Here is a 23,042-nt window from a genome sequence, read left to right on the forward strand (position 1 = left end):
TAAACAAATAAATAAATAAATAAGTAGAAAAAGAAAATGTTTCCCCAACACTTACTCTGAGCTTCTATGTCCTGGGCTTGGTCACTGGAGGTTAGAGAAGCATAAGCCCTGAGTCTTGTAAGGGGTTCACCAAGTGGCTGGGCCCAGATTTTGGAAGCCAATAGTTATCTCAGAGGCTGGTTCAGGGGGGAAAAAATGACTGTCTGCAGGGGTGGGGTCAGAGAAAACTTCCAGGAGGAGGGCCCTGAAGGATGAGTGGAAGCTTGCAAGAGAGTTTTGGGAAAAGTCACAGGGTCCAGCATGAGCACAGCCTAGAAATGCAGCGTGTTCTGGGATGGTGAATACTCTGGGCAACCAGGAAATTGAGAAGGGAAGAAAGGCAGAGATAGTGAACACCAACATGGGGCTTTCAAAAGAGAATGTTTGAGAAAAAGAACACTTGAAAGTGGAAGCTTGAGTCCTTGTGGCTCGGGCTTAGGCTACATGGTCAGGTTAGCATGGAGGGCCATATGGCTTCAGGTGTGGCCAGGTGTTCCTTGATCTTAAGCTGAAGCCTGATTCAGTTCTGGGGAACCTCCTGGGTGTGTGTGTGGTGGAAGGGAGTGGAGAAGGAAGCAGTTCATGGACCCATCAGAAGGAATGATTGTGGAAGTCATCAGCATTTGGGATTGATTACCAAAGGCCTCCCTGTCTCTCCTAAAACCTGGCTGTTCAGTCAGAAAGCAGATGCTGCTCGTGTACAGTGGGGATAAAGAACTCCCACCAGGTGTTGGGTTGGGAGTTTGGCTTTGAGTAAGTGACGCTTCCTCTCTGAAATATAGGGATAGTAATAGTGCCCATCTCAGGGTTAAATCAGAGGGTGTCTTAGAAAGTAGCTGGCACAGAGGAGGAGAAGCCCCAATCCTGGCAAATCCCAAGGCCAGGTTCTGGTCAGGGTGTCTCCAAAGTCAGGATCCATTTCTTCTGGACACGGCTGGAGTGAGCTTTCTACTGTACAGATGCAAGCCTGAACTTGCTCCCTAACTTTTCATGGCTCCCTACTGCCCTCCTAAATTCTTTAATTTGACCAACAAGGCTCTGCACGAACAGGCTCCTATGGCCTTCCCCACCCTTGCCTGAGGCCTCTTACTGACCTCTCAGTCCCTCCCACCCCATTAGCTTCTGGCCACACTGAACTGTGGTCAGTTTCTCCAAAGCCTGGTGTTTCTCTGGGCTCTTCCGCTGGGACCTCTACGTTGTCCTCTCCTTTTCTGGCTATTCCTGAGTATGATTCAGGACTCCCTCTGGATGCCATTTCTGGGAGGTTTTCCCTGACTGCTCCTGAGGCCTCCCCAGTTCTCTCAGCACCTCTGGCTTCCTTCTCAGTGCTCAGCTCTCTGCTGTATTATTACTTATCTGTCCCCACAAGGCTGTGAGGGGGAGCTCAATAAGTATCTACTAAATTAATGAAGTGGGGGGGCAGTTCTAAGAAAAAAGGGGTCTGGCTCAGGTTCGATCCTCGGTCAGGGCACATGCCTGGGTTGCAGGTTCGATCCCCAGTAGAGGTGCATATGTGAGGCAACTGATCAATGTTTCTCTATCATGTAGGTGTTTCTCTATCATGTCAATGTTTCTCTCTTTTTCTTTCCCTCTCACTTCCTCTCTCTCTAAAATCAATGAAAGCATACCCTTGGGTAAGGAATAAAAAATAAATAAATAAATAAAGGAGTCACTGTACAATGGCCAAATTTCTTGACAGGTATCTATGTCAGCAGGGTAGAAATTCTCAGTAATCATAATTTAAAGATGAGGTAACTGAGGCTAAGTTAATCTCATTTTGCCTTTCTGGTCCTAGCACACAGAACACTGCCAACCTGACTTTGCACATAGGAACCTTCTTCAGGGTACCTCATTGTCTTCAACAGAAGGAGCAACCCTGGGGGAACAGTGCCCCCTCACCACTCTGGTTCCAGGGCGCACCTTCCCTTTGAGAAAGCCTGCTTGCTGTCTTGGAAGGGCCTGCATCCCAGCATTTACAGTGTGCTAAGGTCCTGTAGTGTGCCTTCACCGCTGGACGGAGGGCCTTGCAGAGCAGGAGGCTTAGGGGCACCTTGAATTCCAAGCCTGGTCCGGTGAAGATGGGGAAGGCTGAAGGATGGAGTTTAGGGAGCTCCGCGCCGATGCTGCCGCGCAGGACAACACCAAAAGTCGCTTTCCCCAGGTGGGCTCAGGGTTAAGATATAAGGGCTGTGGGTGATCGCTCTACATACAATAATTATGTACATTTACTAAGCTCTGGGAGCAGTGGTAGTCACGTGGCTCTCGAGGGCGGTGCTCAGCTTTTTAGATGGAGTTCACTCTAATCACTGAAGGCTTTCTGGAGGAGGTGGGACTTTTTGTGGTGGTTGGTTGTGGTTCTCTCTGAACAGTGAGGATGCACTTAGCACTCTAGGAACCAGCTAGATCCCTAGGTGAGCTTTTTGCTGGGGAGCAAGCCCAGGGGGTTGGACCGGGTTGGGGTAAGGACTTTGGGAGCTGGACTTGCGAGGTCAACCTAGGCTTGGGTTCCCCGACCTGCCCTTGTGCTTTCATGGATGACTGAACGAACCGCGGCCGCGCTAGGCCGGTGCTGTGGGGCCGCGAGCGCTGGGTGCAGGCCTCGAGGTCCGGAGCGCCAGAGAGCAGAGCGCCCCAGACTGGGGGTCAGGCCAGCAGGTTTGTCCGGGCCAGCCCGGCAGCCCACCCTCCCAGCGCTGGCCCACCGGGGTCCGGGTGCCCGGCCCGCAGGGGCAAGGCGCGCGCTCCTCGGGGAGCCGGGCTGAGGAGCAGGCGGCCTGCGCGCGTCTCTGGTGGCACGAGAGGGCCATCTGCCTGGGTGCCGAGAACTGCAGCGTCCGCGGTGCGAGGCGCGGTCCCTCCGGGCCCCCGGCCGTGTACCCTGTCCCGTGCGCACGCACCGACCGATGCTGCCCGCGCCCGCGGCCCGAGTCCCTGTGCCAGGCCCAGACCCAGACTAGGCGCGGGAGGCGGTGCAGTGATTAGCGGACCCCTCCCCCAGCGCTCCCCTCGCCCCGCCCGAGGCAGCGAGGACCCCTGGGCCTGGGGGTGGCGAGGGAACCTCGTCCTGGCAGTGCCCGAACGGGGGACTTGGCCTCACTGGGCGGGGGCCGCACCGCGAGGTGCGGGAGCGCTGTCAGGCTGCTGCCCAGCTCGGGTGCGAGGGGTGGGCTCAGAGCGGGGGTCGCCCGGCCGCATCTCCCAGCCGAGGCCACGGCTGGGCGGGCAGTGCCCAGGCGGGTAACCCGACCCGACCCGGCTCCTGGTAGCCGCTCACCCCTCAAGGCCGGGCGAGGGGGAGGGAGAGGCATGGGGGGGAGGGGAAAGGGAAGGGGTGGTGGGTGAGGGGCTGTAGGTCCCGCAGGGCCGAGTCCCCGGCCTGTCTGCGTGGCTCTACGGCGGCTGCTTGCGGCGCCCGGGTCGAACCGGCCCCCTGCCTCACGGGCGTCGGGCCTGCGGCAGGAGGGAGCCTGGGCTGCACAGGCTTGGCTCGGGGAGGCAGACCCGAGCTGCTGCCTCCATTTTGTTTCCTGCTCAGCTTGGTCTGTGGTGGTGGTGGTGTGGGTTTGGGGTGCGGCCGGGCACGGGGATCACTTGCGGCCGCGCCTGTTCGGGGCCTGAGGCCTCGAAGACCCCAGCCCGAGCCCCCAGGTGAGCCCCGCGGTAGGAGGGGGGGGCGTTGCCTTGGCCTCGGGCCGAGCCGAGCGGGCTGAGGGCAGGTGCCCAGTGGATGGGGAGCCCGGGCGATAACCTAAGATGGAGGCCGGGACTGACGCGGGCCCGAGCAGGGCTGGCGGGGCGGTAAGACAGGCCTCAACCGGGCCAGTTGCCGCCAGGGTCGGGGCTGGGGACTGGTAGGGTGTGGGAGCCGTGTGCAGCCTGGGGCCAGCTCAACGCCCTGAGGTAGGTGCGGGGACCGGGGTACCACCCACGACGCCCGTAGGCCCCGACTCTCCAGGGAGGCGCGCGAGGCTCCTAGGGAGCCCGCCTCAGGCCCCGCCCGGGCTGCGGGCCGGCCCGTAGGCCCAGGCTGCGAGCGGTCGCTCCGGGGGAGGGGAGGGGGCTGCAGCGACGGCTCCGCTGATTGGACGGCGCGCTTGTGAGCCCGACTTCACCCGCCCTGAACCCCGAAGAGTGAGGCGAGGGGGCGCGCGCGCGGTGGGGGCTGGGGGGCGCGCGCACTCGGGGCCCCGGCCGCACGCGGGCGGGCGCGAGGCGCTTGGTCGCACGCGCCGCCGCGGGGGCGCGCGCGGTGGGGGTGTGAGGAGGAGGAGGTGGCGGAGGACTAGGCCGGGGCAGGTCGCGCTCGCTGCCTTCTCCCCTGAAGAGAGACGCGGGGGGAGGGGGGGTGCGGCGAGCGGCTCCGCTCTCTCCCCACCGCTCCGCTCGCGCCCCAGTGTAATGAGGGTCACCCCCTCCCCCCAGCCGGCCCGGGAGGGGGCACGGGGCACGGTAACTAGTGCACTGGGGTGGGCGGCGGGCAGGCGTGAGGAGGGAGGAGGCGGCCGGGCGGGGAAGATGGTGGTGGTGGTGGTGAGGTGAGGGGCGCGGGGGAGGACCGGGCGCGGCGCGGGGTTGGTGGCCGGCGGCTTTGCAGCCGCGGGCCCCTTCCTCCTTCTTCACTACCAGCCGGGCTCAGGCCTACCCGGCCGGACTGCCGCGAACTTCCTCCCGGCACGGCCCGTGCTCCGCCAGCCTCTCGCGCGCACCTCGGCCTCTGCCTCCCCTCGGGTGGACGGCTGGGGGTCACCGGGCCCACTGCCCTCCCGCAGTAAACTTTGCTTGCTGCTGAATATTGATGAGTGCGATCGGCTCGGCCAGGAGGTGCTACAGCGGCTGCGGGAAGGAGCGCGGCCTGGGCAGGCGGCGGCGGCGTCGGCAGCAGCCATGTTTGTCAAGCTATAGCAGCAGCTACTGCTGCTGCCCTGACTTGGCTTCACCGGCTGCCTCCGTTTCTCCCCCTGCGGCGTCCCAGTCTCTGGGACCTGCAGCCGTGGACCGAGCTGGCCTGCAGTCAGGAAGGCGAGCTTCGGGGTGCACCCACCCGCTTGGGCCGACTGGCCTGCGGCCTGTGTACAGCCGTAGCAAAAAGGCTCTGGCGCCGGCTGGGCGCAGGGTGCAGCGCTATTGTGACCGCTGAGCAGAGGGAGCCAGGAAGGTGGGGGGGGGGACCTTTTTGTGCAGCGTTTGGGACCCCCCTCTCGAACCTCGTATCCCCTCCCTTCCGGAGATCCGGCCGCTAGGTCCTCAGCGAGGGAGGGAGAAGAGGATTCCTATTTTGAGATTTTGGGAATTTCTACTGCCAAATGGATTTGAATTTTAGTTCAGCCTTACTGTCCACCAGTCTGCAGTGCAGGGAAAAGGGACGGGCTGTTTCCATGTGGCAAGATCTGCCCAGCTCCAGGAAGATGGAGTTTGTGGAGGCTCACCGAGGCCATTTTTCTATCATCAGCTGGGGAACTTTTCTGCCCTTGGAAGTGCAGCAGAAAGACATCGAGGCCACTAGGCCTTGAGAAGTGGCTGCCATTTTGAAGATAAGTCCTGTGACTTGTTAACTCAGATTAATTGCTGTGTTTTTGGATTCCAGGTTGATGCTGGCGCAGGATGGATCAGACCTCTGAACTACCCAGAAGAAACTGTCTGCTGCCTTTTTCCAATCCAGTCAATTTAGATGCCCCTGAAGACAAGGACAGCCCTTTCGGTAATGGTCAATCCAATTTTTCTGAGCCACTTAATGGGTGTACTATGCAGTTATCGACTGCCAGTGGAACATCCCAAAATGCTTATGGACAAGATTCTCCATCTTGTTACATTCCACTGCGGAAACTACAGGATTTGGCCTCCATGATCAATGTAGAATATTTAAATGGGTCTCCTGATGGATCAGAATCCTTTCAAGACCCTGAAAAAAGTGATTCAAGAGCTCAGTCGCCAATTGTTTGCACTTCCTTGAGTCCTGGTGGTCCAACAGCACTTGATATGAAACAGGAACCCTCTTGTAATAACTCCCCTGAACTCCAGGTAAAAGTAACAAAGACTGTCAAGAATGGCTTTCTGCACTTTGAGAATTTTACTTGTGTGGACGATGCAGATGTAGATTCTGAAATGGACCCAGAACAGCCAGTCACAGAGGATGAGAGTATAGAGGAGATCTTTGAGGAAACTCAGACCAATGCCACCTGCAATTATGAGCCTAAATCAGAGAATGGTGTAGACGTGGCCATGGGAAATGAACAAGACAGCACACCAGAGAGTAGACATGGTGCAGTCAAATCGCCATTCTTGCCATTAGCTCCTCAAACTGAAACACAGAAAAATAAGCAAAGAAATGAAGTGGACGGCAGCAAAGAAAAAGCGGCCCTTCTCCCAGCCCCCTTTTCACTAGGAGATTCAAACGTTACCATAGAAGAGCAATTAAACTCAGTAAATTTATCTTTTCAGGATGATCCAGACTCCAGTACCAGTACATTAGGAAACATGCTAGAATTACCTGGAACTTCATCATCATCTACTTCCCAGGAATTACCATTTGTAAGCAGTTTTTGGTACAACTTAAAAATATACATTAATGTATATATACAGGCAACTTAAATGGAAACATAGCTAATTGGTTTTTGGTTGCTTATTTCACAGCTTAAAGCCTGTTGCTAATGATAAACTTTTTGGGGAAATATTACTTTGATTTTTAAATTTATCTCTATTGTATGAGTTTGGTTCTTTTTAGATTTTTCCCAATTAACTCTCCTTTGAGGACTAAGTTAAACTTTTAAAGGCATTTGATTTAGTTCAGATCTAATTTTTCAAGGTGGAGATAAACATTTGTTTAGCTTTTTTTTGTTTGTTTTGGCTTGCTGGTATGAGTTATAGGAGAACCAATTAATAACTTGGTGTCCTGTTTTAACGTAGCGCATGGCTTATTTTCTTAGTTAATGGGGCTACTCTTGCTGCGTGTTGAAGTGCGTTTTGTGCACAAATTGAAAGTAGTTAAGATGAGTTGAACTTCTTGGATATCAGTCCAATTTTCCCCCTAACAAATGTCTCTGAAATACTGTGTCAAGATTTAACTGGAATTTTATGGTATGTGATGATTGTTTTGAGTGCATTAAGTAATTCACTATACCATGTAGCCCTGCTATTCTTTAAAGTTACAAAAAGAAAGGTGGGTGTGTCACTTTTGTTTCTATTGATTCATATGTATCTTAAATATGCTTTGGTATTTCTTGTTTTCTTAGCTTGGTACTTATAGATTTAATAATTTTGTTTTGGTAGTTACCTTGAGTCTGTATTGTTCTGGATAATTTTTAGCGTCGATAAGCTATGTTAGCAACCTGTTGGCAGCTCAGACAAATCCTTTTTCTTGGGTTCACATACATTTATATATATATACACACACACACATATATACACACACATACAAATACATACAGGGTGGGGCAAAAATAGTTTTACAGTGTGAGTACAAGTAACAGTTTATTTTTGTATTGTTATTACTACTTTCTATAGTTTGGCTTTTGTATTTACATAAAAACTTAGAACTAATGGTGGAGATAGAAGTTTCTCTAGAATAATACAAATAGAAGTAGAAATCTCATTGTTGGTTCTCATCAAAGAGATACCAGTGGAGTATTGGTTCTGTTAAAAACAATAGAAAATATTGGAGCCAGTATCATACACTTACTCTGTATTAGGTCCTGTGCTCAGGGCTGGAAATTTTAGAAAACCCTTAGCAAATGTTTGTCTTTTATTCTGTCTGTAATGTTGTGATAGAATGAGATTCTCTTGGCAAAAGTAGAGTAGTTATTAGGATTGTAAACCCCATGTCTGGAATTAGATAAAGACACATAATTCAAGATCATATTGTCTGTTGTTTTGTATATCTAGCTGTAAGCAGACTGTTTGCTTCCTCTCATAAACGAGCAACCTCTTCAGCTTATCTTTATGTGCTCTTCAGTTATTTTCTTTGCATATAGTGATGTGAAATGATTGTCATTTTAGTTAATAATCCTGACCTGGTGCTTTTATGTTTAATTGGGTTGATATCTTCTAATTCCTGCCAGTGTACATATACTGTCTATATAAACTACTTCGTACATTGTAGGTGCTGGATTAAATCTTTAAAATTTTTTTGTTTATTGATTTTAGAGGGAGGGAGGGAGAAGCATCAATTTTTTGTTCTACTTATTTATGCATTTTTTGGTTGATTGTTGTATGTGCCATGACTAGGGATTGAGCCTGCAACTTTGGGGTATGGGGACAGTCCTCTAACGAACTGAGTTTACCCAGCCAGGGCTTGGAGAAGATCTTGAAGGAAAGTTGGTCCCCAGAACTCCAAGTTTAAACCTTAGTTTATTAAGTGCTTTGATCTCTATTTTCTCATTGGGTCTTCATAGCCTTTTAGTGAAAAAGAGATGTCATGGACGATGTACAAGGGACTTGAGATTATTGGAGACAGTACTGAAACCCATGAAAGAGAATTATCTGAGTTCTTTTGGCCTTCTTTCTTTTCTTTGTCTCTCTCAGTGACTTCTGAAGGTCTCTGACACCTGTCTGTGCCTGAAGTAACTTCTGGTTTTCTCACTAGGTTGATTTGCCAAGTTGTTTGTTTTCTATTCTTACTCACTTAGATATTTTATGGAGAATTTATACTATGGTGGTACTCATGAATTTGGGGATCCTCAAAGTTCTTAGAATGTAGCTAGTTTCAGGTTGGTCTGACGTACATATACTGGTGATCCTCTATCTAAAGAAGAGGACTACTAAAAATGAATCCACTTAAAATGGGGACTAACTTCTCATAAATAGGGAGAAAAAGAATTATTTAGGATTTCATATTGAAAAGTAAAATTAAGAATTATAAAAATAAAAATTTTAAACCTTTATCAAAATTTTAGTTAGGATGGCAACTATGCTATATAATAAAAGGGTAATATGCAAATTGACCAAATGGTGGAATGACCGGTTGCTATGACGCACACTGACCACCAGGGGGCAGATGCTCAACGTAGGAGCTGCCCCCTGGTGGTCAATGTGCTCCCTCAGGGGGAGCGTTGCTCAGCCAGAAGCCGGGCTCTTGGCTGGCAAGTGCAGCAGTGGTGGCGGGAGCCTCTTCCACCTCCGTGGCAGCACTAAGGATGTCCAACTGCTGGCTTAGGCCCGCTCCCAGGGCCTAAGCCATCAGTCGGACATCCCCTGAGGGCTCCCAGACTGGGAGAGGGCACAGGCCAGGCTTAGGGACCTCCCCAAGTGCACAAATTTCGTGCACCAGGCCTGGAGTTTGTTATAAAGGAAGAATCAAATTTTTAAAAATTTTGTTCAGTGAAATTGTACAATAAAAAGATGACAAATGTACTTTAATTTTCTTCATTTTCTCATCATGATCATAAGGAAAATAAATTCTTTTTTAAAAAATATATTTTTATTGATTTCAGAGAGGAAGGGAGAGGGAGAGAGATAGAAACATCAATGACGAGAGAATCATTGATTGGCTGCCTCCTGCATGCCCCCTACTGGGGATGGAGCCTGCAACCTGGGCATGTGCCCGTGACCGGAATCGAATCTGGGACCCTTCAGACCACAGGCTCTATCCACTGAGCCAAACCGGTCAGGGTAGGAAAATAAATTCTTAGAAAAATATTTAAGGACTTAACCAGTTTTAGTGAGGTTTTCTTTTTAAAAATGTTTACTATGGAAAATTTCAAGCATATACCAAAGTAGAGAGAATAGTAGAAATGCCTGTGTACTCCACCCAGCTTCAATAATTACTGCCCTGTCCGGTGTGGTGCAGTTGGTTGGAGAGAGTCATCCCATACTCCAGAGCAGTGGTCGCCAACCGGTGGTCCGCGGACCACTGGTGGTCTGTGAGATCTGAAAGGTTGGCGACCGCTGCTCCAGAGGGTGGTGGTTCTGATTCCCAGTCAGGGCATATACCCAGGTTGAGGGTTCAATCCCCAGTGGGGTCTGGGCGCATGCAGGAGGCAACCAATGGATGTTTTTTTCCTCACAGATGTTTTTCTCTCTCTCTCAACAATTATTATTATTTTTAAATTGTTTTAGAGAGAGGAAGAGAGAGAGCAAGGGGAGGGAGAGGAAGAAACAAAGAGAAATATCAATTTGTTGTTCTACTTATTATGCATTCATTGGTTGATTCCCTGTGCCCAGACTGGGGATTGAACCCACAACCTTGGCATATCAGGAGGACACACTAACCAACTGAACAAGCCAGCCAGGGATCTTTTTTATTTATATTGACTTGAAGAGACATGGCATGTTTTTGCTAGATTTGTTTGTGGTTTTACCCCTTGTAATTGATTTGCACTGTTGTACTTGTTAGTGCTTCATTAGGTGGAGATAGACACTATATATTGTCCATGGGGTGGATGTTTGAAAAAAAGAGACTTCTTTATTGCCATTTAAAAACAGGTATTTTGGTGTTTTAATAATATTTACCCTGTACCAATCTTGGGGATACAGAAAATATTCACAAACTACTCCCTGTATTAAGTTCTGTGTTATTGATGTTTAAGTAGTTAAAGAAGATATGTGTAGAGATATGAAATCTAGAGTAGTCAAGGCTTTGAGGAAGAAATGAAACTTGAATTGACTTTGTCTGGACTTGGTTGGGTTTGGTTTAGAAGGGTACTTTGGATGTGGAGAATTAGATGAACATAGTATATTTAGAAGATATTTGTTGGATATTAGTTGGGTAGGTTGAGGGTAGTTGGGTAATAGGGCATAAAAATCCAGACTCTGGCTTTTGTATTAATGTGATAGGAACTGGGAACCAGCTAGGCGTTTTAGTTGAGAAATCTGTGTTTGGAAAACTTGGGCGGGGGAAGAGTAGAGGCAAGATTAGGATGTAGGAGTGTGTTGTGATGGTAATTACATTAAAAAAAAATTTTTATTGATTGATTTTTAGAGAGAGCGGAAGGGGGGGGAGAGAGAGAGAGAGAGAGAGACATCGATCTGCTGTTTCATTTATTTACTTACTTTTAATTAAAATTTTATTTTTATTGATTTCAGAAAGGAAGGAAAAGGGAGAGAGAGAGACAGAAACATCAATGAGAGAGATCGGCTGCCTCCTGCACGCCCCAAATCGGGGATTGACCCGACAACCTGGGCATGTGCCCTGACCTGGAATTGAACCACGACCTCCTGGTTCAAAGGTTGATGCTCAACTACTGAACCACGCCAGCTGGGCTGCTGTTCCATTTATTCATGCATTCACTGGTTGATTCATCTGTGTGCCCTGGCTGGGGATTGAACCTGCAACCTTGGTGTTTCGGGATGATTCTACAACCAACTTAGCTGCTTGATCAGGGCCACAATAGTAGTTAAAACTTAAGACTTGAGCAGAGTCAGGAGTAGAAAGAAGGGGTCAATACATTAATATTATTTCAAAGGGGCAAATTGACAGCCCTTTTGGGATTGCCTGGATTTGTGGAAAAGTGGAGCTGGGATTTGAGGAATAAAGGAGAGGAATGGGTGTAAATGATGTCCAAGGCTTGTCTTGTTGCCTGAGCCAAAAAAATAATTTCTCAGGGGTTCTCCTCATCACCCAGCAATTCTCTACTCCCTTCCTTAAACTGTGAGAAGAAAATTGATCCTATCTCCACACCTCTCAGGTTCTGCTCTCTATCTGACTCTCCTTGCTGTAGGACCTTATTTTATTCATTACTCTTTTCTCTTTCTCTCTGGGATCTTTGTTCTCTATCTCTCCACTACATCACTTTTTCTGCCTCAAAACAGGATGACATCCTATTCTAAAGGGACCTTCTTCTTTTGTCCTGTAACCCTCCAACTATCTTTCCCCTTTACTGGTGCATTTCTTGGAAGCGTTGTCTACTTTACCTCTCCTTAAAGCTCTCTGGATTGGCTTCTGTATCCTCCACTCAACCAAAGCTGTTCTTTCGTAAGTCACAAATGATACTTCCTTACTTATCCTATTAGATTTGCAGCATTTTCACTACCACTCCTTTAAACAGTTCTTTTTAAGTCCTTGCTCTTGTCCTCTTTCCTTAATTCTCTGCAGTATCATCCACTTTCATTGATTCACTTTACTGCTACTCTGCTGTGAAAACTCTCGACTTCTGAGCTTCAGACCAAGAAATCTAATTGCCAATCAAGCTTCTTTTTTATTACCAAACATTTGTTTCTTTCTGTGTTAATGGCATCATTCCTTCTGTTCAATACTGGAAACCTTGGAGTCACTTATTCACTTAAATGATTAAAACACATTTGAGTGCCTCCTCCTGGCTAGGCATTGCTAGTATAAAAGAAAGGAAAGACTTAGTCCTTGGGTTTTATTTTTCTTTTGAAAATATATTTTTATAGCCCTATCTGGTTTTGCTCAGTGGATAGAGCGTTGGCTTGCAGACTGAAGGGTCCCAGGTTCGATTCTGGTTAAGGGCACATGCCCGGGTTTCGGGCACGATCCCCAGTAGGGGGCGCGTAGGAGGCAGTTGATTGATTCACTGTCATCGAGGTTTCTCTCTGTCTCCCCTTCTTCCCTCTCTGTCTCCCCTTCTCCCTTCCTCTCTGAAATCAATTTTATATGTTATGCCCTGACCAGGAAATCGAACCATGACCTCCTGTTTCATAGGTTGACTCTCATCCACTGAGCCATACCGGCTAGGCTAGTTTGTGTTTTTAAGGCACTTTACTGTGTGGGGAAGACAAGTGTTAAGTAGTGACAATACAGAATATTTGGTCTTGTAGGTGTTACAGAGGCAGTACTGTGGGAATGTGAAGGAAGGCATGCCTGGAGTAATCAGGAAGAACGTCACAGAGGAGTTATATATAATTTGAGCAGAGACATGCCGGTGTGTAACAGGGAATAGCATATGCAAGTGTCAAGAAATTCTTTGATAGGAATCTGGGAAGAATGGGATTGTCAGGAGATAGGATATAAAGATAGGCCTTATATGCCATGCTATAGAGTTGAATTTTTATGTTATTTCTAAATTATACTTATTCCTTTAGTCTTTTCATGTCTTCATTCTCATTCTGCTAGGAGGTCTTTATCACTGGTCTTCATATAGTTTTTTTCTTGTCTATTTTTCTTAAACATAGTCACTTTGACCTCTGAAATGAGAAATACTAGGTCTCTGGTTAAAGACTTATCTTCAGTGCCTTACTTCTCTCCCCATTTGCCTACCAAATAAAGCCAAATTCAGCATACTGACCATTCCAAATCTCATGCATGTGTTTACCCAGGGCATCCTGGGTTAAGCCAAACTGAATTGTTAGTGGTGCCTTGCTCTACACTGTCCCCTCACTCACGCCTTTATCTTTCTGGTTTGATTCATGTTTGCATCTTAGCAGTGTGTAGCATGGTGTCCTCTTTGTATTAGAGACTCATATATTTGTTGAGTAAAAGAATGAATGGTGCTATTATAGAAATACAAATTGGATAGGGAAGTAGTTTTAGGTTAGGAAGGTGATGAGTGGAATCTCAGCTCTCATCCTCAATGTACCAATTTTAAAATTTAAGATATTTTTTGTCTTGATCTCCTTATGCACTCCATTTCTAAGGCCTTTGCATTTGAGCTTCCTAACATCTCTTAAGCATTACTTTTTCTCTTTGTTCTCACTTTTAATCCCATAATCTATATATATATAAAAGCCTAAGTGACCATTATGACTGAATGACTGGAATAACTGGTCGACCAGTCGCTATGACATGCACTGACCACCAGGGGGCAGATGCTCAATGCAGGAGCTGCCCCCTGGTGGTCAGTGTGCTCCCACAGCCAGCCTCCCACGCCTGGCCCAGCGACCGTCACCTCCTCTCCCCACCCTGCCAGGGCCTTTGGGCCCTTGTCTGGGACAGGGAACCGGGGGTAGATGGCAGCAGATGCAGCCCCTTTCCCAGGGGACCTGAGGACCGTCTCCCTCCTCAGGTTGGTGGCCAACCTCCCACACCCCATCTCCCTGCCCCCCCACCCCCCTACTCTTCCCCCCGGGCTAGCAGTCCCCAATTGGTCTGGCCCTGATGGCCCTGATTGCTGGCTAGGCCTAGGGACCCCACCCATGCATTCATGCCCTGGGCCTTTAGTTAAGGATGTTATATCATGGCTTTATGTTGGACCAATCTCTGAGTGTGTATTATGCTACCTGTTTAATTGGAGAATTCCTTTTAATACAGTTCCTCATCTCTAAATTAGGGCTATTATCTTACTTGCAGGGTTGTTTGAGAGGGTGCAAAAGACAATTTATTTGAAGCAGCTAGCTCTGAAGTAGGTCCTCAGAAAGCGATGCCTATTATACTCCAAGAACCAAATGCAATTTGAAAGATTTAGCTGTGAATTTTGAGAAACATCTTTGCATTTTTGCTTTTGTTTCTATTCTTCCAAAATTCTTTTTCTTGTGTAATTGATAAGGACATTAACTACTGTTGACAGTTTCTATTTTTGTTTAATAATCAGGGATTTGATCCATTTTTGTTTGCTAACAACTTAATTTGTGCAATAGGATCGGTATCTTTCTGTACCCCAACAATTAAATGATGTTTATTATGATGTTGCTTTTTTGCCAGTTACCTTTTGTCATGGATATTAATGTTTCATTTTCACCTTCTGGTTTCCAGGGTTTGATTTTCATTGTAGATTGGTTTCTGAAAATTTTAAAAAAAGATCTGTGATGTTGCCTTTTGAGGAAATCATTATTAATCTTTTTAGTTAGAAAAGTAATAAATATTTATGCTAAAAAAAAAGGCAGACTTAAAAATGGAATATAAAAATCTCTATTTCTATCACCCCTCATCCTCTCCCTCATTTCCATCCTTGATATTTAATGAGAATTTTGTGTGTTTGCTTTAATATTTTGGTAACACAAGTGGCATGATGTATGTATTAGTATCTTGGTTAATAAGTTTAAGGACAGATCTTGTCATATGAACAGGTAGATATATCTCCATTCTTTTTTTTTATATATAGATTTTTATTGATTTCAGAGAGGTAGAGAGAGAGATAGAACCATCAATGATGAGAGAGAATCATTGATTGGATGCCTCCTGCACGCCCCCCATTGGGATTGAACCCGCAACCCGGGCATGTGCTCTGACCGGGAATTGAACCGTGACCACCTATCACTGAGCCATGCTGGCAGGGCAAAACATCAATTTTTTGTCCCACTTACCTTTACATTCATTGGTTGATTCTTGTTTGTGTCCTGACTGGGGATGGAACCTGAAACCTTGGCATATCAAGACAATGCTGTAACTAACTGAGCTCCAGCCAGGGCTAAAATTTTATTTCTAAAATGTTAGGTAAATGGAATCATAGTATGTAGCCTTTTGGGATTTTTTTTTTCCACTTGGTATAATTCCCTGAGATTCATCCAAGTATTAAGTAAATCAATATTTTATTCCTTTTTTATTATTACTAAGTAGTATCCCATTGTGTGAATACACCACAATTTAACTATTCACTTGTGTTTTTTTTTAGATATATTTTTATTGATTTCAGAGAGGAAGGGAGAGGGAGAGAGAGATAGAAACATCAGTGATGAGAGTAAATCATTGATTGGCTGCCTCCTGCATGCTCCCCACTGGGGATTGAGTCCGCAACCTGGGCATGTGCCCTTGACTGGAATCAAACCCGGGACCCTTCAGTCCACAGGCCGGCTCTCTAACCACTGAGCAAAACCAGCTAGGGCACTATTCACTTGTTAAAAGACATCAGGATTTATTCTAGCTTTTTGGTTATTAGAAGTAAAAGTGCTATGAACATTCATGTACAGGTTTTTTTGTGTGAACATGAGTTTTCATTTTTCTTGGATAAATGCCCAATAGTACAGTTGCAGAATTACATGGTAATGTCATGTTTAGTCTTATGAGAAACTACCAACCTGATTTCTAGAGTGCCAACATTCTCACCAGCAGTGTATAAGTGATCCAATTTCTCTGCATCCTCACTGTCATTTGGTGTTGTCACTATTTTGGCTATTGTGACAATTATGTAATGATATATCATTATGTCTTTGTTTTGTTTTTTTATCCTCACCAAGGATATGTTTATTGGTTTTAGAGAGAGAGGAAGGGGGATACAGAGAAAAACCTTGATGTGAGAGAGACACATTGATTCTTTGTCTCCCACACACACCTAACTGGGCCCAGATCGAACCTGCAGCCCAGGTATGTGCCCTTGATTGGGAATTGAACCCATGACCCTTCAGTGCTTGGGAGCGAAGCTCTAATCACTGAGCAACATTGGCCAGGTCCTCATTTCTCTGGTAGGTAATGATTTGAACATCTTTTTGCATGCTTATTCGCCACCTATATGTCCTGTTTGATGAAATATATTTGCATATTTTGCCCACTTTCTAGTTGGACTGCTTGATTTTTTTAAACTATTGAGTTTTTTTTTCATTTTTATTGTTGAGAGTATTACAGATGCTCCCCTTCCCTTCACCCTGTTCCCGCCTCACCCCAGGGCTTCACCACTCTATTGTCTGTGCCCATAGGTAATGCATATGTTCATGTAAATCCTTTGGTTAATCTCTTTGCTCCCTTCCCTTCCTTTCCTTTTTCCTCCAAGATTCATCAGTCTGTTCCATGTTTCCATGCCTCTGGTTCTTTTTTTTTTTTTTTTTAAATATATATTTTTATTGATTTCAGAGAGGAAGGGAGAGGGAGAGAGATAGAAACATCAATAATGAGAGAGAATCATTGATTGGCTGCCTCCTGCACATCCCCCACTGGGGATTGATCCCACAACCTGGACATGTGCCCTTGACCAGGAATCGAACCGTGACCTCCTGGTTCATAGGTTGATGCTCAACCACTGAGCCAAGCTTGCCGCTCTGGTTCTATTTTATTCATTAATGGAAGAGTTGCTGTGTAGGAGACATCCCTATGGAGCAGGACTTGCTTCAGTGGAGTTTTGGTACTCACTGAGTCTGATCCTTGAGCTTGTTGCTCGTGGATGTGTAGAGTTGTAATCTCGTGTGGTCTGAAGCTGTCCACCAGATGCACTGGCTGTGGTGCCTCTCAGGAGGTGCAAAGTCAACCAGTGCCTGGGGCCACCAGGCAGGAGCTACAGAGCGATCTGCAGATGGCTGCTACTTAAGTTGGGCTTAAAAAAATTTTTTTTAAAAAATTGATTTCAGAGAGGGAGAGAGAGAGAAATAGAAACATCAATGATGAGAGAGAATCATTGATCTGCTGTCTACTGCATGCCTCCAACTGGGGATCAAGCCTGCAACTGGGCATGTGTCCGGACCGGGAATTGAACCAGACCTCTTGGTTCATAGGTAGATGCTCAACCACTGAGCCCCACTGGCCAGGCTCCAATGGGAATTCTTATTGAAGACTAGAGGACTGGTGCACGAAATCGTGCACTCGGGGCGGGTGGTGTCCCTCAACCTGGCCTGCACCCTCTCGCAGTCTGGGAGCCCTTGGGGGATGTCTGACTGACGGCCTAGGCCCACTCCCAGATGTCAGTCGGACATCCTTAGCGCTGCTGCAAAGGTGGGAGAGGCTCCCACCACTGCCACTGTGCTCACCAGCCATGAGCCCAGCTTCTGGTGCACTTACCACCAAGGGGCAGCTCCTGTGTTGAGCAGGATTGGGCCGAAACCAGCTCTCCAACATTCCCTTGAGGGGTCCTGGATTGCAAGAGGTTGCATGCCAGGCAGAGGAACCCTACTGGTACATGATCAGGGCCGGGGAGGGACATGGGAGGGCATGTCCAGCTCGTCTTGCTCAGTCCTGATTAACTGGACCCCAGCAGCAAGCTAACTTATCGGTCAGAGCATCTGCCCCCCGGTGGTCAGTGCACATCATCGCGACTGGTTGACCAGTCAACTGTCTGCCCCCTGGTGATCAGTGCACATCATAGTGAGCGGTTGAGCAGCCTTAGCATATTACGCTTTGATTGGTTGAACCAATGACTGGACAACCAGACACTTAGCATATTAGACTTTTGTTATATAGGATACTTATAATATCTGAGGGGCAAAAGGAATAATAAGCATTTATTTGGTAAATAAATAATCTGGAGTTTGGATGTTCTATACTTCCTATTTTTAAAATTTTCTAAGATATCTTTTTTAAAGCATGGACTTTAAAAAATCAAACTAACATCTTACATTTGTATCATTTTACATAAGAATTTTTTAGTATTTCAACTTTGAATATATTACTTATATAATTAAAAAATTAAGAACCTTAGTAATAGCATTTTAAAGGTCAAGGTATAACTCTCATTGAAAAATTCACCCTCTTAAAAGTACAGCTCACCCTGGCTCATGTTGCTAGGTGGTTAGGGTGTCAGCTTGTACATCAAAGGGTCATGGGTTCGATTTGATTCCCAGTCAAGGGCACATACCTGGGTTGCAGGTTCGATCCCTGGCGGGGCATGTGTGGGAGTTAACCAATCAATGTCTGTCTGTCTGTCTGTCTCTCTCTTTCTCTCATTCTCTCACTCTCATCCCCCCTTACGCTCCTTCCACTCTTTCTAAAAATCAATTGAAAAAATATCCTTGGGTGAGAACAAACAAAAGGTAGAACTCCATGGCTTTAGCATATTTACAGAGTTGAATAACCAAACCACTAATCTAATTCCTGAACATTTCCTCACCCAAAAAGAAACCCATAGCCCCAGTCACTCTTCATTCTTCCCCTCCCCTAGTCCCTAGCAACCACTAATGTACTTTTTGTCTCTGGATTTCATATACATGGAATCTTAATAATCTTTGGCATTTTGTGTCTGACTTTTTTTAAATATATATATTGATTTCAGAGAGGAAGGAAGAGGGAGAGAGAGATATGAGAGGGATTGAGCCCACAATCTGGGTATGTGTGCTGATGGGGAATCAGACCGTGACCTCCTGGTTTATAGGTTGATACTCAGCCACTGAGTAACACCTGACTTCTTTCTTTAGCATAATGTTTTAGGTTTATTCATGTGGTTGTACATATAAGTACTTAATTCCATTTTATTACCAAACTAGAGGCCTGGTGCACTAATTCATGCATGGGTGGTGTCCAGTCGGCCCGCCCCGATGGGAGTGTGGGGGGCCAATTGGGGGCCGGGCCAGCTGGGGTGGGGGCCGATCGGGGCCCGGATCATGCTGGTTGGCTGCTGCAGTGCGCATCATAGCCCCCGGTCATTCTGGTTGTTCTGCCGTTCTGCTCGCTGGGCTTTTATATATGTAGACTAGAAGCCCGATGCATGAAGATTCATGCAAGAATGGGCCTTCCTTCCCCTGGCTGCCAGCACCGCCTTCGCGGCGGCCGGAGCCACCTTTCGCTCCGGCCCAGAGCCACCTTTTTGCCTTCCCACGCTGCCCAGAGGCCTGGAGCAGCTGGGGCGGTGTGGAACGCCTGTGTCGTTGCCATGGCGATGATGCAAGCGTCCTGCCCCGCCCCTGGCCACTCAGCTCATGTGTATGCAAATTAACTCACCATCTTTGTTGGGTTAATTTGCATACTCCTGATTGGCTTGTGAGTGTCGTGAAGGTATGGTCAATTTGCATCTTACTCTTTTATTAGTGTAGATAATTGTATTGATAATACCACATTTTATTTATCCATCAATGAGGTGATGGACATTTTGGCTCTTATGAGTAATGCTATTAACATACATTTGTAAACAGGTTTTTTGTGTGACTATGTTTTCAGTTCTATAATCTGGGACTGTTATTGCTGGGTCATATGGTGACACTGTTGAACATATTGAGGAACTGCTAGAAAGACTGTTTTGCACACTGACTGCACCATTGTACAATCCCATTATCGATGTTCTTCATGTTCTTGCCAACACTTGTTTTGTTTTGTTTTTAGTTATTCTATTGAGAGTGAAGTGTTCCTGTATCTCATCCTGGTTTTGATTTACATTTCCCTGATGACTAATGATGTTAAGTATCTATCCTTTCATGTGCTTATTGAGCATTTCTATAACTTCTTTGGAGTTTATGTAAATCCTTGGCTTATTTTTTAAAAAATTGGGCTACTTTTGCCTTGGCTGTTGTTCCTCGGTGGTTAGATTGTTGGCTCGCACACCAAAGGGTCTTAGGTTCAATTCCCAGTTAAGGCCACATACCTGAGTTGTGGGTTCAACCCTGGCCCAGGTCAGATTGGTTGCGGGAGGCAACCAATCGATGTGTCTCTCTCACATTGATGTTTCTCTCTCTCATAGTTGTTTCTCTCTCTCCCTCCCTTCCACTGTATACATATCAATGGGAAAAATATCCTCTGGTGAGGATTAACAACAACAACAAAAAAGTTGGTTTACTTTTTATTGTTGCATTGTAGTAGTTCCTTATGTATTTTGGATATTAGGATATAAGTTCTTTACCAAGCTCTGATTTGCAAATATTTTCTTCTATTCTGTGGGGTGTTTTTTTCATTATCTTTTTTTCTAAACATGTTTTATTGATTTTAGAGAGAGAGGAAGGGAGAGGGAGAGGGTGAGGGAGAGATAGAAACATCAATGATGAGAGAAACATGGATTGCCTGCCTGCTGCTCGCCCCCTACTGGGGATCCAGCCCACAACCTGGGCATGTGCCCTGACCAGGAATCCAACTGGTGATCCCTTCATGCATGGGAGGACGCTCAACCAACTGAGCCACACCAGATGACAGTTTTTTCATTTTCCTGAAGCACCAAGGTCTTTAATTTTTTATTCATTTATTTATTTTTCTTTGTTAATTCTCAACCTGAGGATATTTTTTCCATTGTTTTTCAGAGTAAGTGGAAGGGAGGGAGGGAATGGGGGGGAAGAGAGAGAGAGAGAGAGAGAGAGAGAGAGAGAGAGAGAGAGAGAGAAACATTGACATGAGAGAGACATCGATTGATTGCCTCCTGCACACGCCCGGATAGGAGTGAGGACGGGCAGTGAACCTGCAACCCAGGTACGTACCCTTGACCAGGAGTCAAACCCTCAACCCTTTGGTGCTTGAGCTGACACTCTAACCATTGAGCAACACTGGCCATGGCAAAGGTTTTTAATTTTTATAAAGTCCAATTAATGTGTTTTTTTTTCTTTGCCTGTTCTTTTGGTATTCTATCCAAGAAACCATTGCCTAATCCTTCATGATCAGGAAGATTTACTCCTATTCTTTTTCCTAAAAGTTATATATTTAGCTCTTACATTTTGAGATTTGATCCATTTTGAATTTTTGTATATGGTGTAAGGTAGGGGCCCAGCTTATTGTGCATGTGGGTATCCAGTTGTTCCAGCACCATTTGTTGAAAAGACTCTTCTTTCCCTATTAAATGGTCTTGGCATCCTTATTGAGAATACAGTAGTCTACCCTTATTCTTTTTTTTTTTTTTTTTCAAATTTTTATTAAGGTATTGTATGTGTACATATCTTACCATTGCCCCCCACCCCCACCCCACTCCCATACATGCCCTCACCCCCCAATGTTTTGCATCTGTTGGTTACTCTTATATACATGCATATAAGTCCTTCAGTTGATCTCTTATTTCCCTACCCTTATTCTTGAGGGATACATTGCAAGACCCCAGTGAATGCCTAATATATACCCTGTATATACTATATTTTTTTCCTATACATATATACCTATGATAAAGTTTAATTTGTAAATTAACTGTAACTAATAATAAAATAGAATAGTTATAATAGTGTATTGTAATAAAAGTTATGTGACTATGACCTGCCCCCCCCCCCCCAATAACCAGTCTGATAACCTAGATGGCTACTAAGTCGTTAATGGGTAGGTAGTGTGTACAGTGTGCATATGCTGGACAAAGGGATGATTCATGTCCCAGAAGGGTTGAAACAGGATGTCTTGAGATTTCATCACACCACTCAGAATGGTATTCAATTTAAAATATATATCAGCCCTGGCTAGTGTTGCTTAGTGGTTAGAGCGTCAGCCAGTAATATTTTTGGATCATGCTTTACAACAGGTAACTGAAACTGAAGAAAGTGAAACTGTAGTTAAAGTAGGGACTGCTAGAATGTATGGATTTATTTCTGGACACTCCGTTTTGTTCTTCCATCTATTTTATCCTATGCCAGTGCCACACATTTTTGATTGATACAGCTTTTTGTAGTAAGTATTGAAATCGGGAAGTGTAAGTCCTCTAACTTGGTTTTTCATTTACAATATTGTTTTCAATATTCTGGGCCTCTTGCATTTTTATACAAATTTTAGGATCTGCTTGTCAATTTGTGCAAAAAGGGGATATTTAGATTGTGCTGAATCTGTAGATCATTTTGGGTTTTATTGTTTTAGTGGTGTCTTCAGTAAGGGAAATTGGGATACCTTCCTATTTATTTAGGTATTTTTTTAACATCTCAGGGGTGTTTTATAGTTATCATTGTGTAACTCTTGCATTCCTTTTTTTAAAAATTGATTTTAGAGACAGGAAGAGAGGGAGGGGGAAAGAGAGAGAAGGAGAGAAGCATCCATCTGTTACCTTGGACCAGGGATTAAACCCACAACCTAGGTATGTGCCCTGACCAGGAATAGAGTCCACAACTTTTTTTTGGTGTATGGGAATAAATGAATGTCATAATGACATAATTTGAATGTCAACTAACTGAGCCACTCAGCCAGGCCTTGTGCTTCTTTTTAAACATTTATTCCTAAGTGTTTGGTTTGATCGATTGATTGATTTTAAAGATATTTTTTATTGATTTCGGAGAGGAACATCAGTGATGAGAGAGAATCATTGATTGGCTGCCTCCTGCATGTCGGGCTGTGCCCTTGACCAGAATCAAACTCAGGATCCTTCAGTCCGTAGGCTGATGCTCTTATCTATTGAGCCAAATCAGCTAGGGCTTATTTATTCATTATTTTTAAAAATACGTTTTTATTGATTTTTATTATTTTGTTAATCCTCACCTGAGGGAGGATATTTTCTATTGATTTTTAGAGAGAGTGGAAGGGAGGGGGAGAAACAGAGAGAGAAACATCAATGTGAGAGAGAGACATTGATGGGTTGCCTTCGGCTCACCTTCCCAGGGCCAGGGATCGAGCCTGCAACAACCAAGGTGGGTGCCCTTAACTGGAATTGAACCCGGGATCTTTC

General features: G+C 45.8%; 1 protein-coding gene across 6 annotated transcripts in view; it reads left to right on the forward strand.

Annotated features, from left to right (window-relative positions):
* The first annotated feature begins 3,369 nt into the window (after window positions 1-3,369).
* Window positions 3,370-23,042, forward strand: part of NSD1 (nuclear receptor binding SET domain protein 1) — a 146,528-nt gene continuing 126,855 nt past the window's right edge. For 2 of the 6 annotated variants that reach the window (XM_080675640.1, XM_080675642.1), the window contains exons 1-3: window positions 4,282-4,488; window positions 5,624-5,737; window positions 6,478-6,567. In XM_080675640.1, the coding sequence (XP_080531766.1) occupies window positions 5,708-5,737; window positions 6,478-6,567 (120 nt within the window). In that variant the 5' untranslated portion in view covers window positions 4,282-4,488; window positions 5,624-5,707. Of the gene's footprint in view, window positions 3,688-4,281; window positions 4,489-5,623; window positions 6,568-23,042 lie in introns of those variants that run through there. The other 4 variants (XM_080675641.1, XM_080675639.1, XM_080675638.1 and 1 more) reach the window with 4 other exon arrangements.

Source organism: Plecotus auritus (assembly GCF_963455305.1).
Source record: "Plecotus auritus genome assembly, chromosome: 6".
NCBI classification, from domain to species: domain Eukaryota; kingdom Metazoa; phylum Chordata; class Mammalia; order Chiroptera; family Vespertilionidae; genus Plecotus; species Plecotus auritus.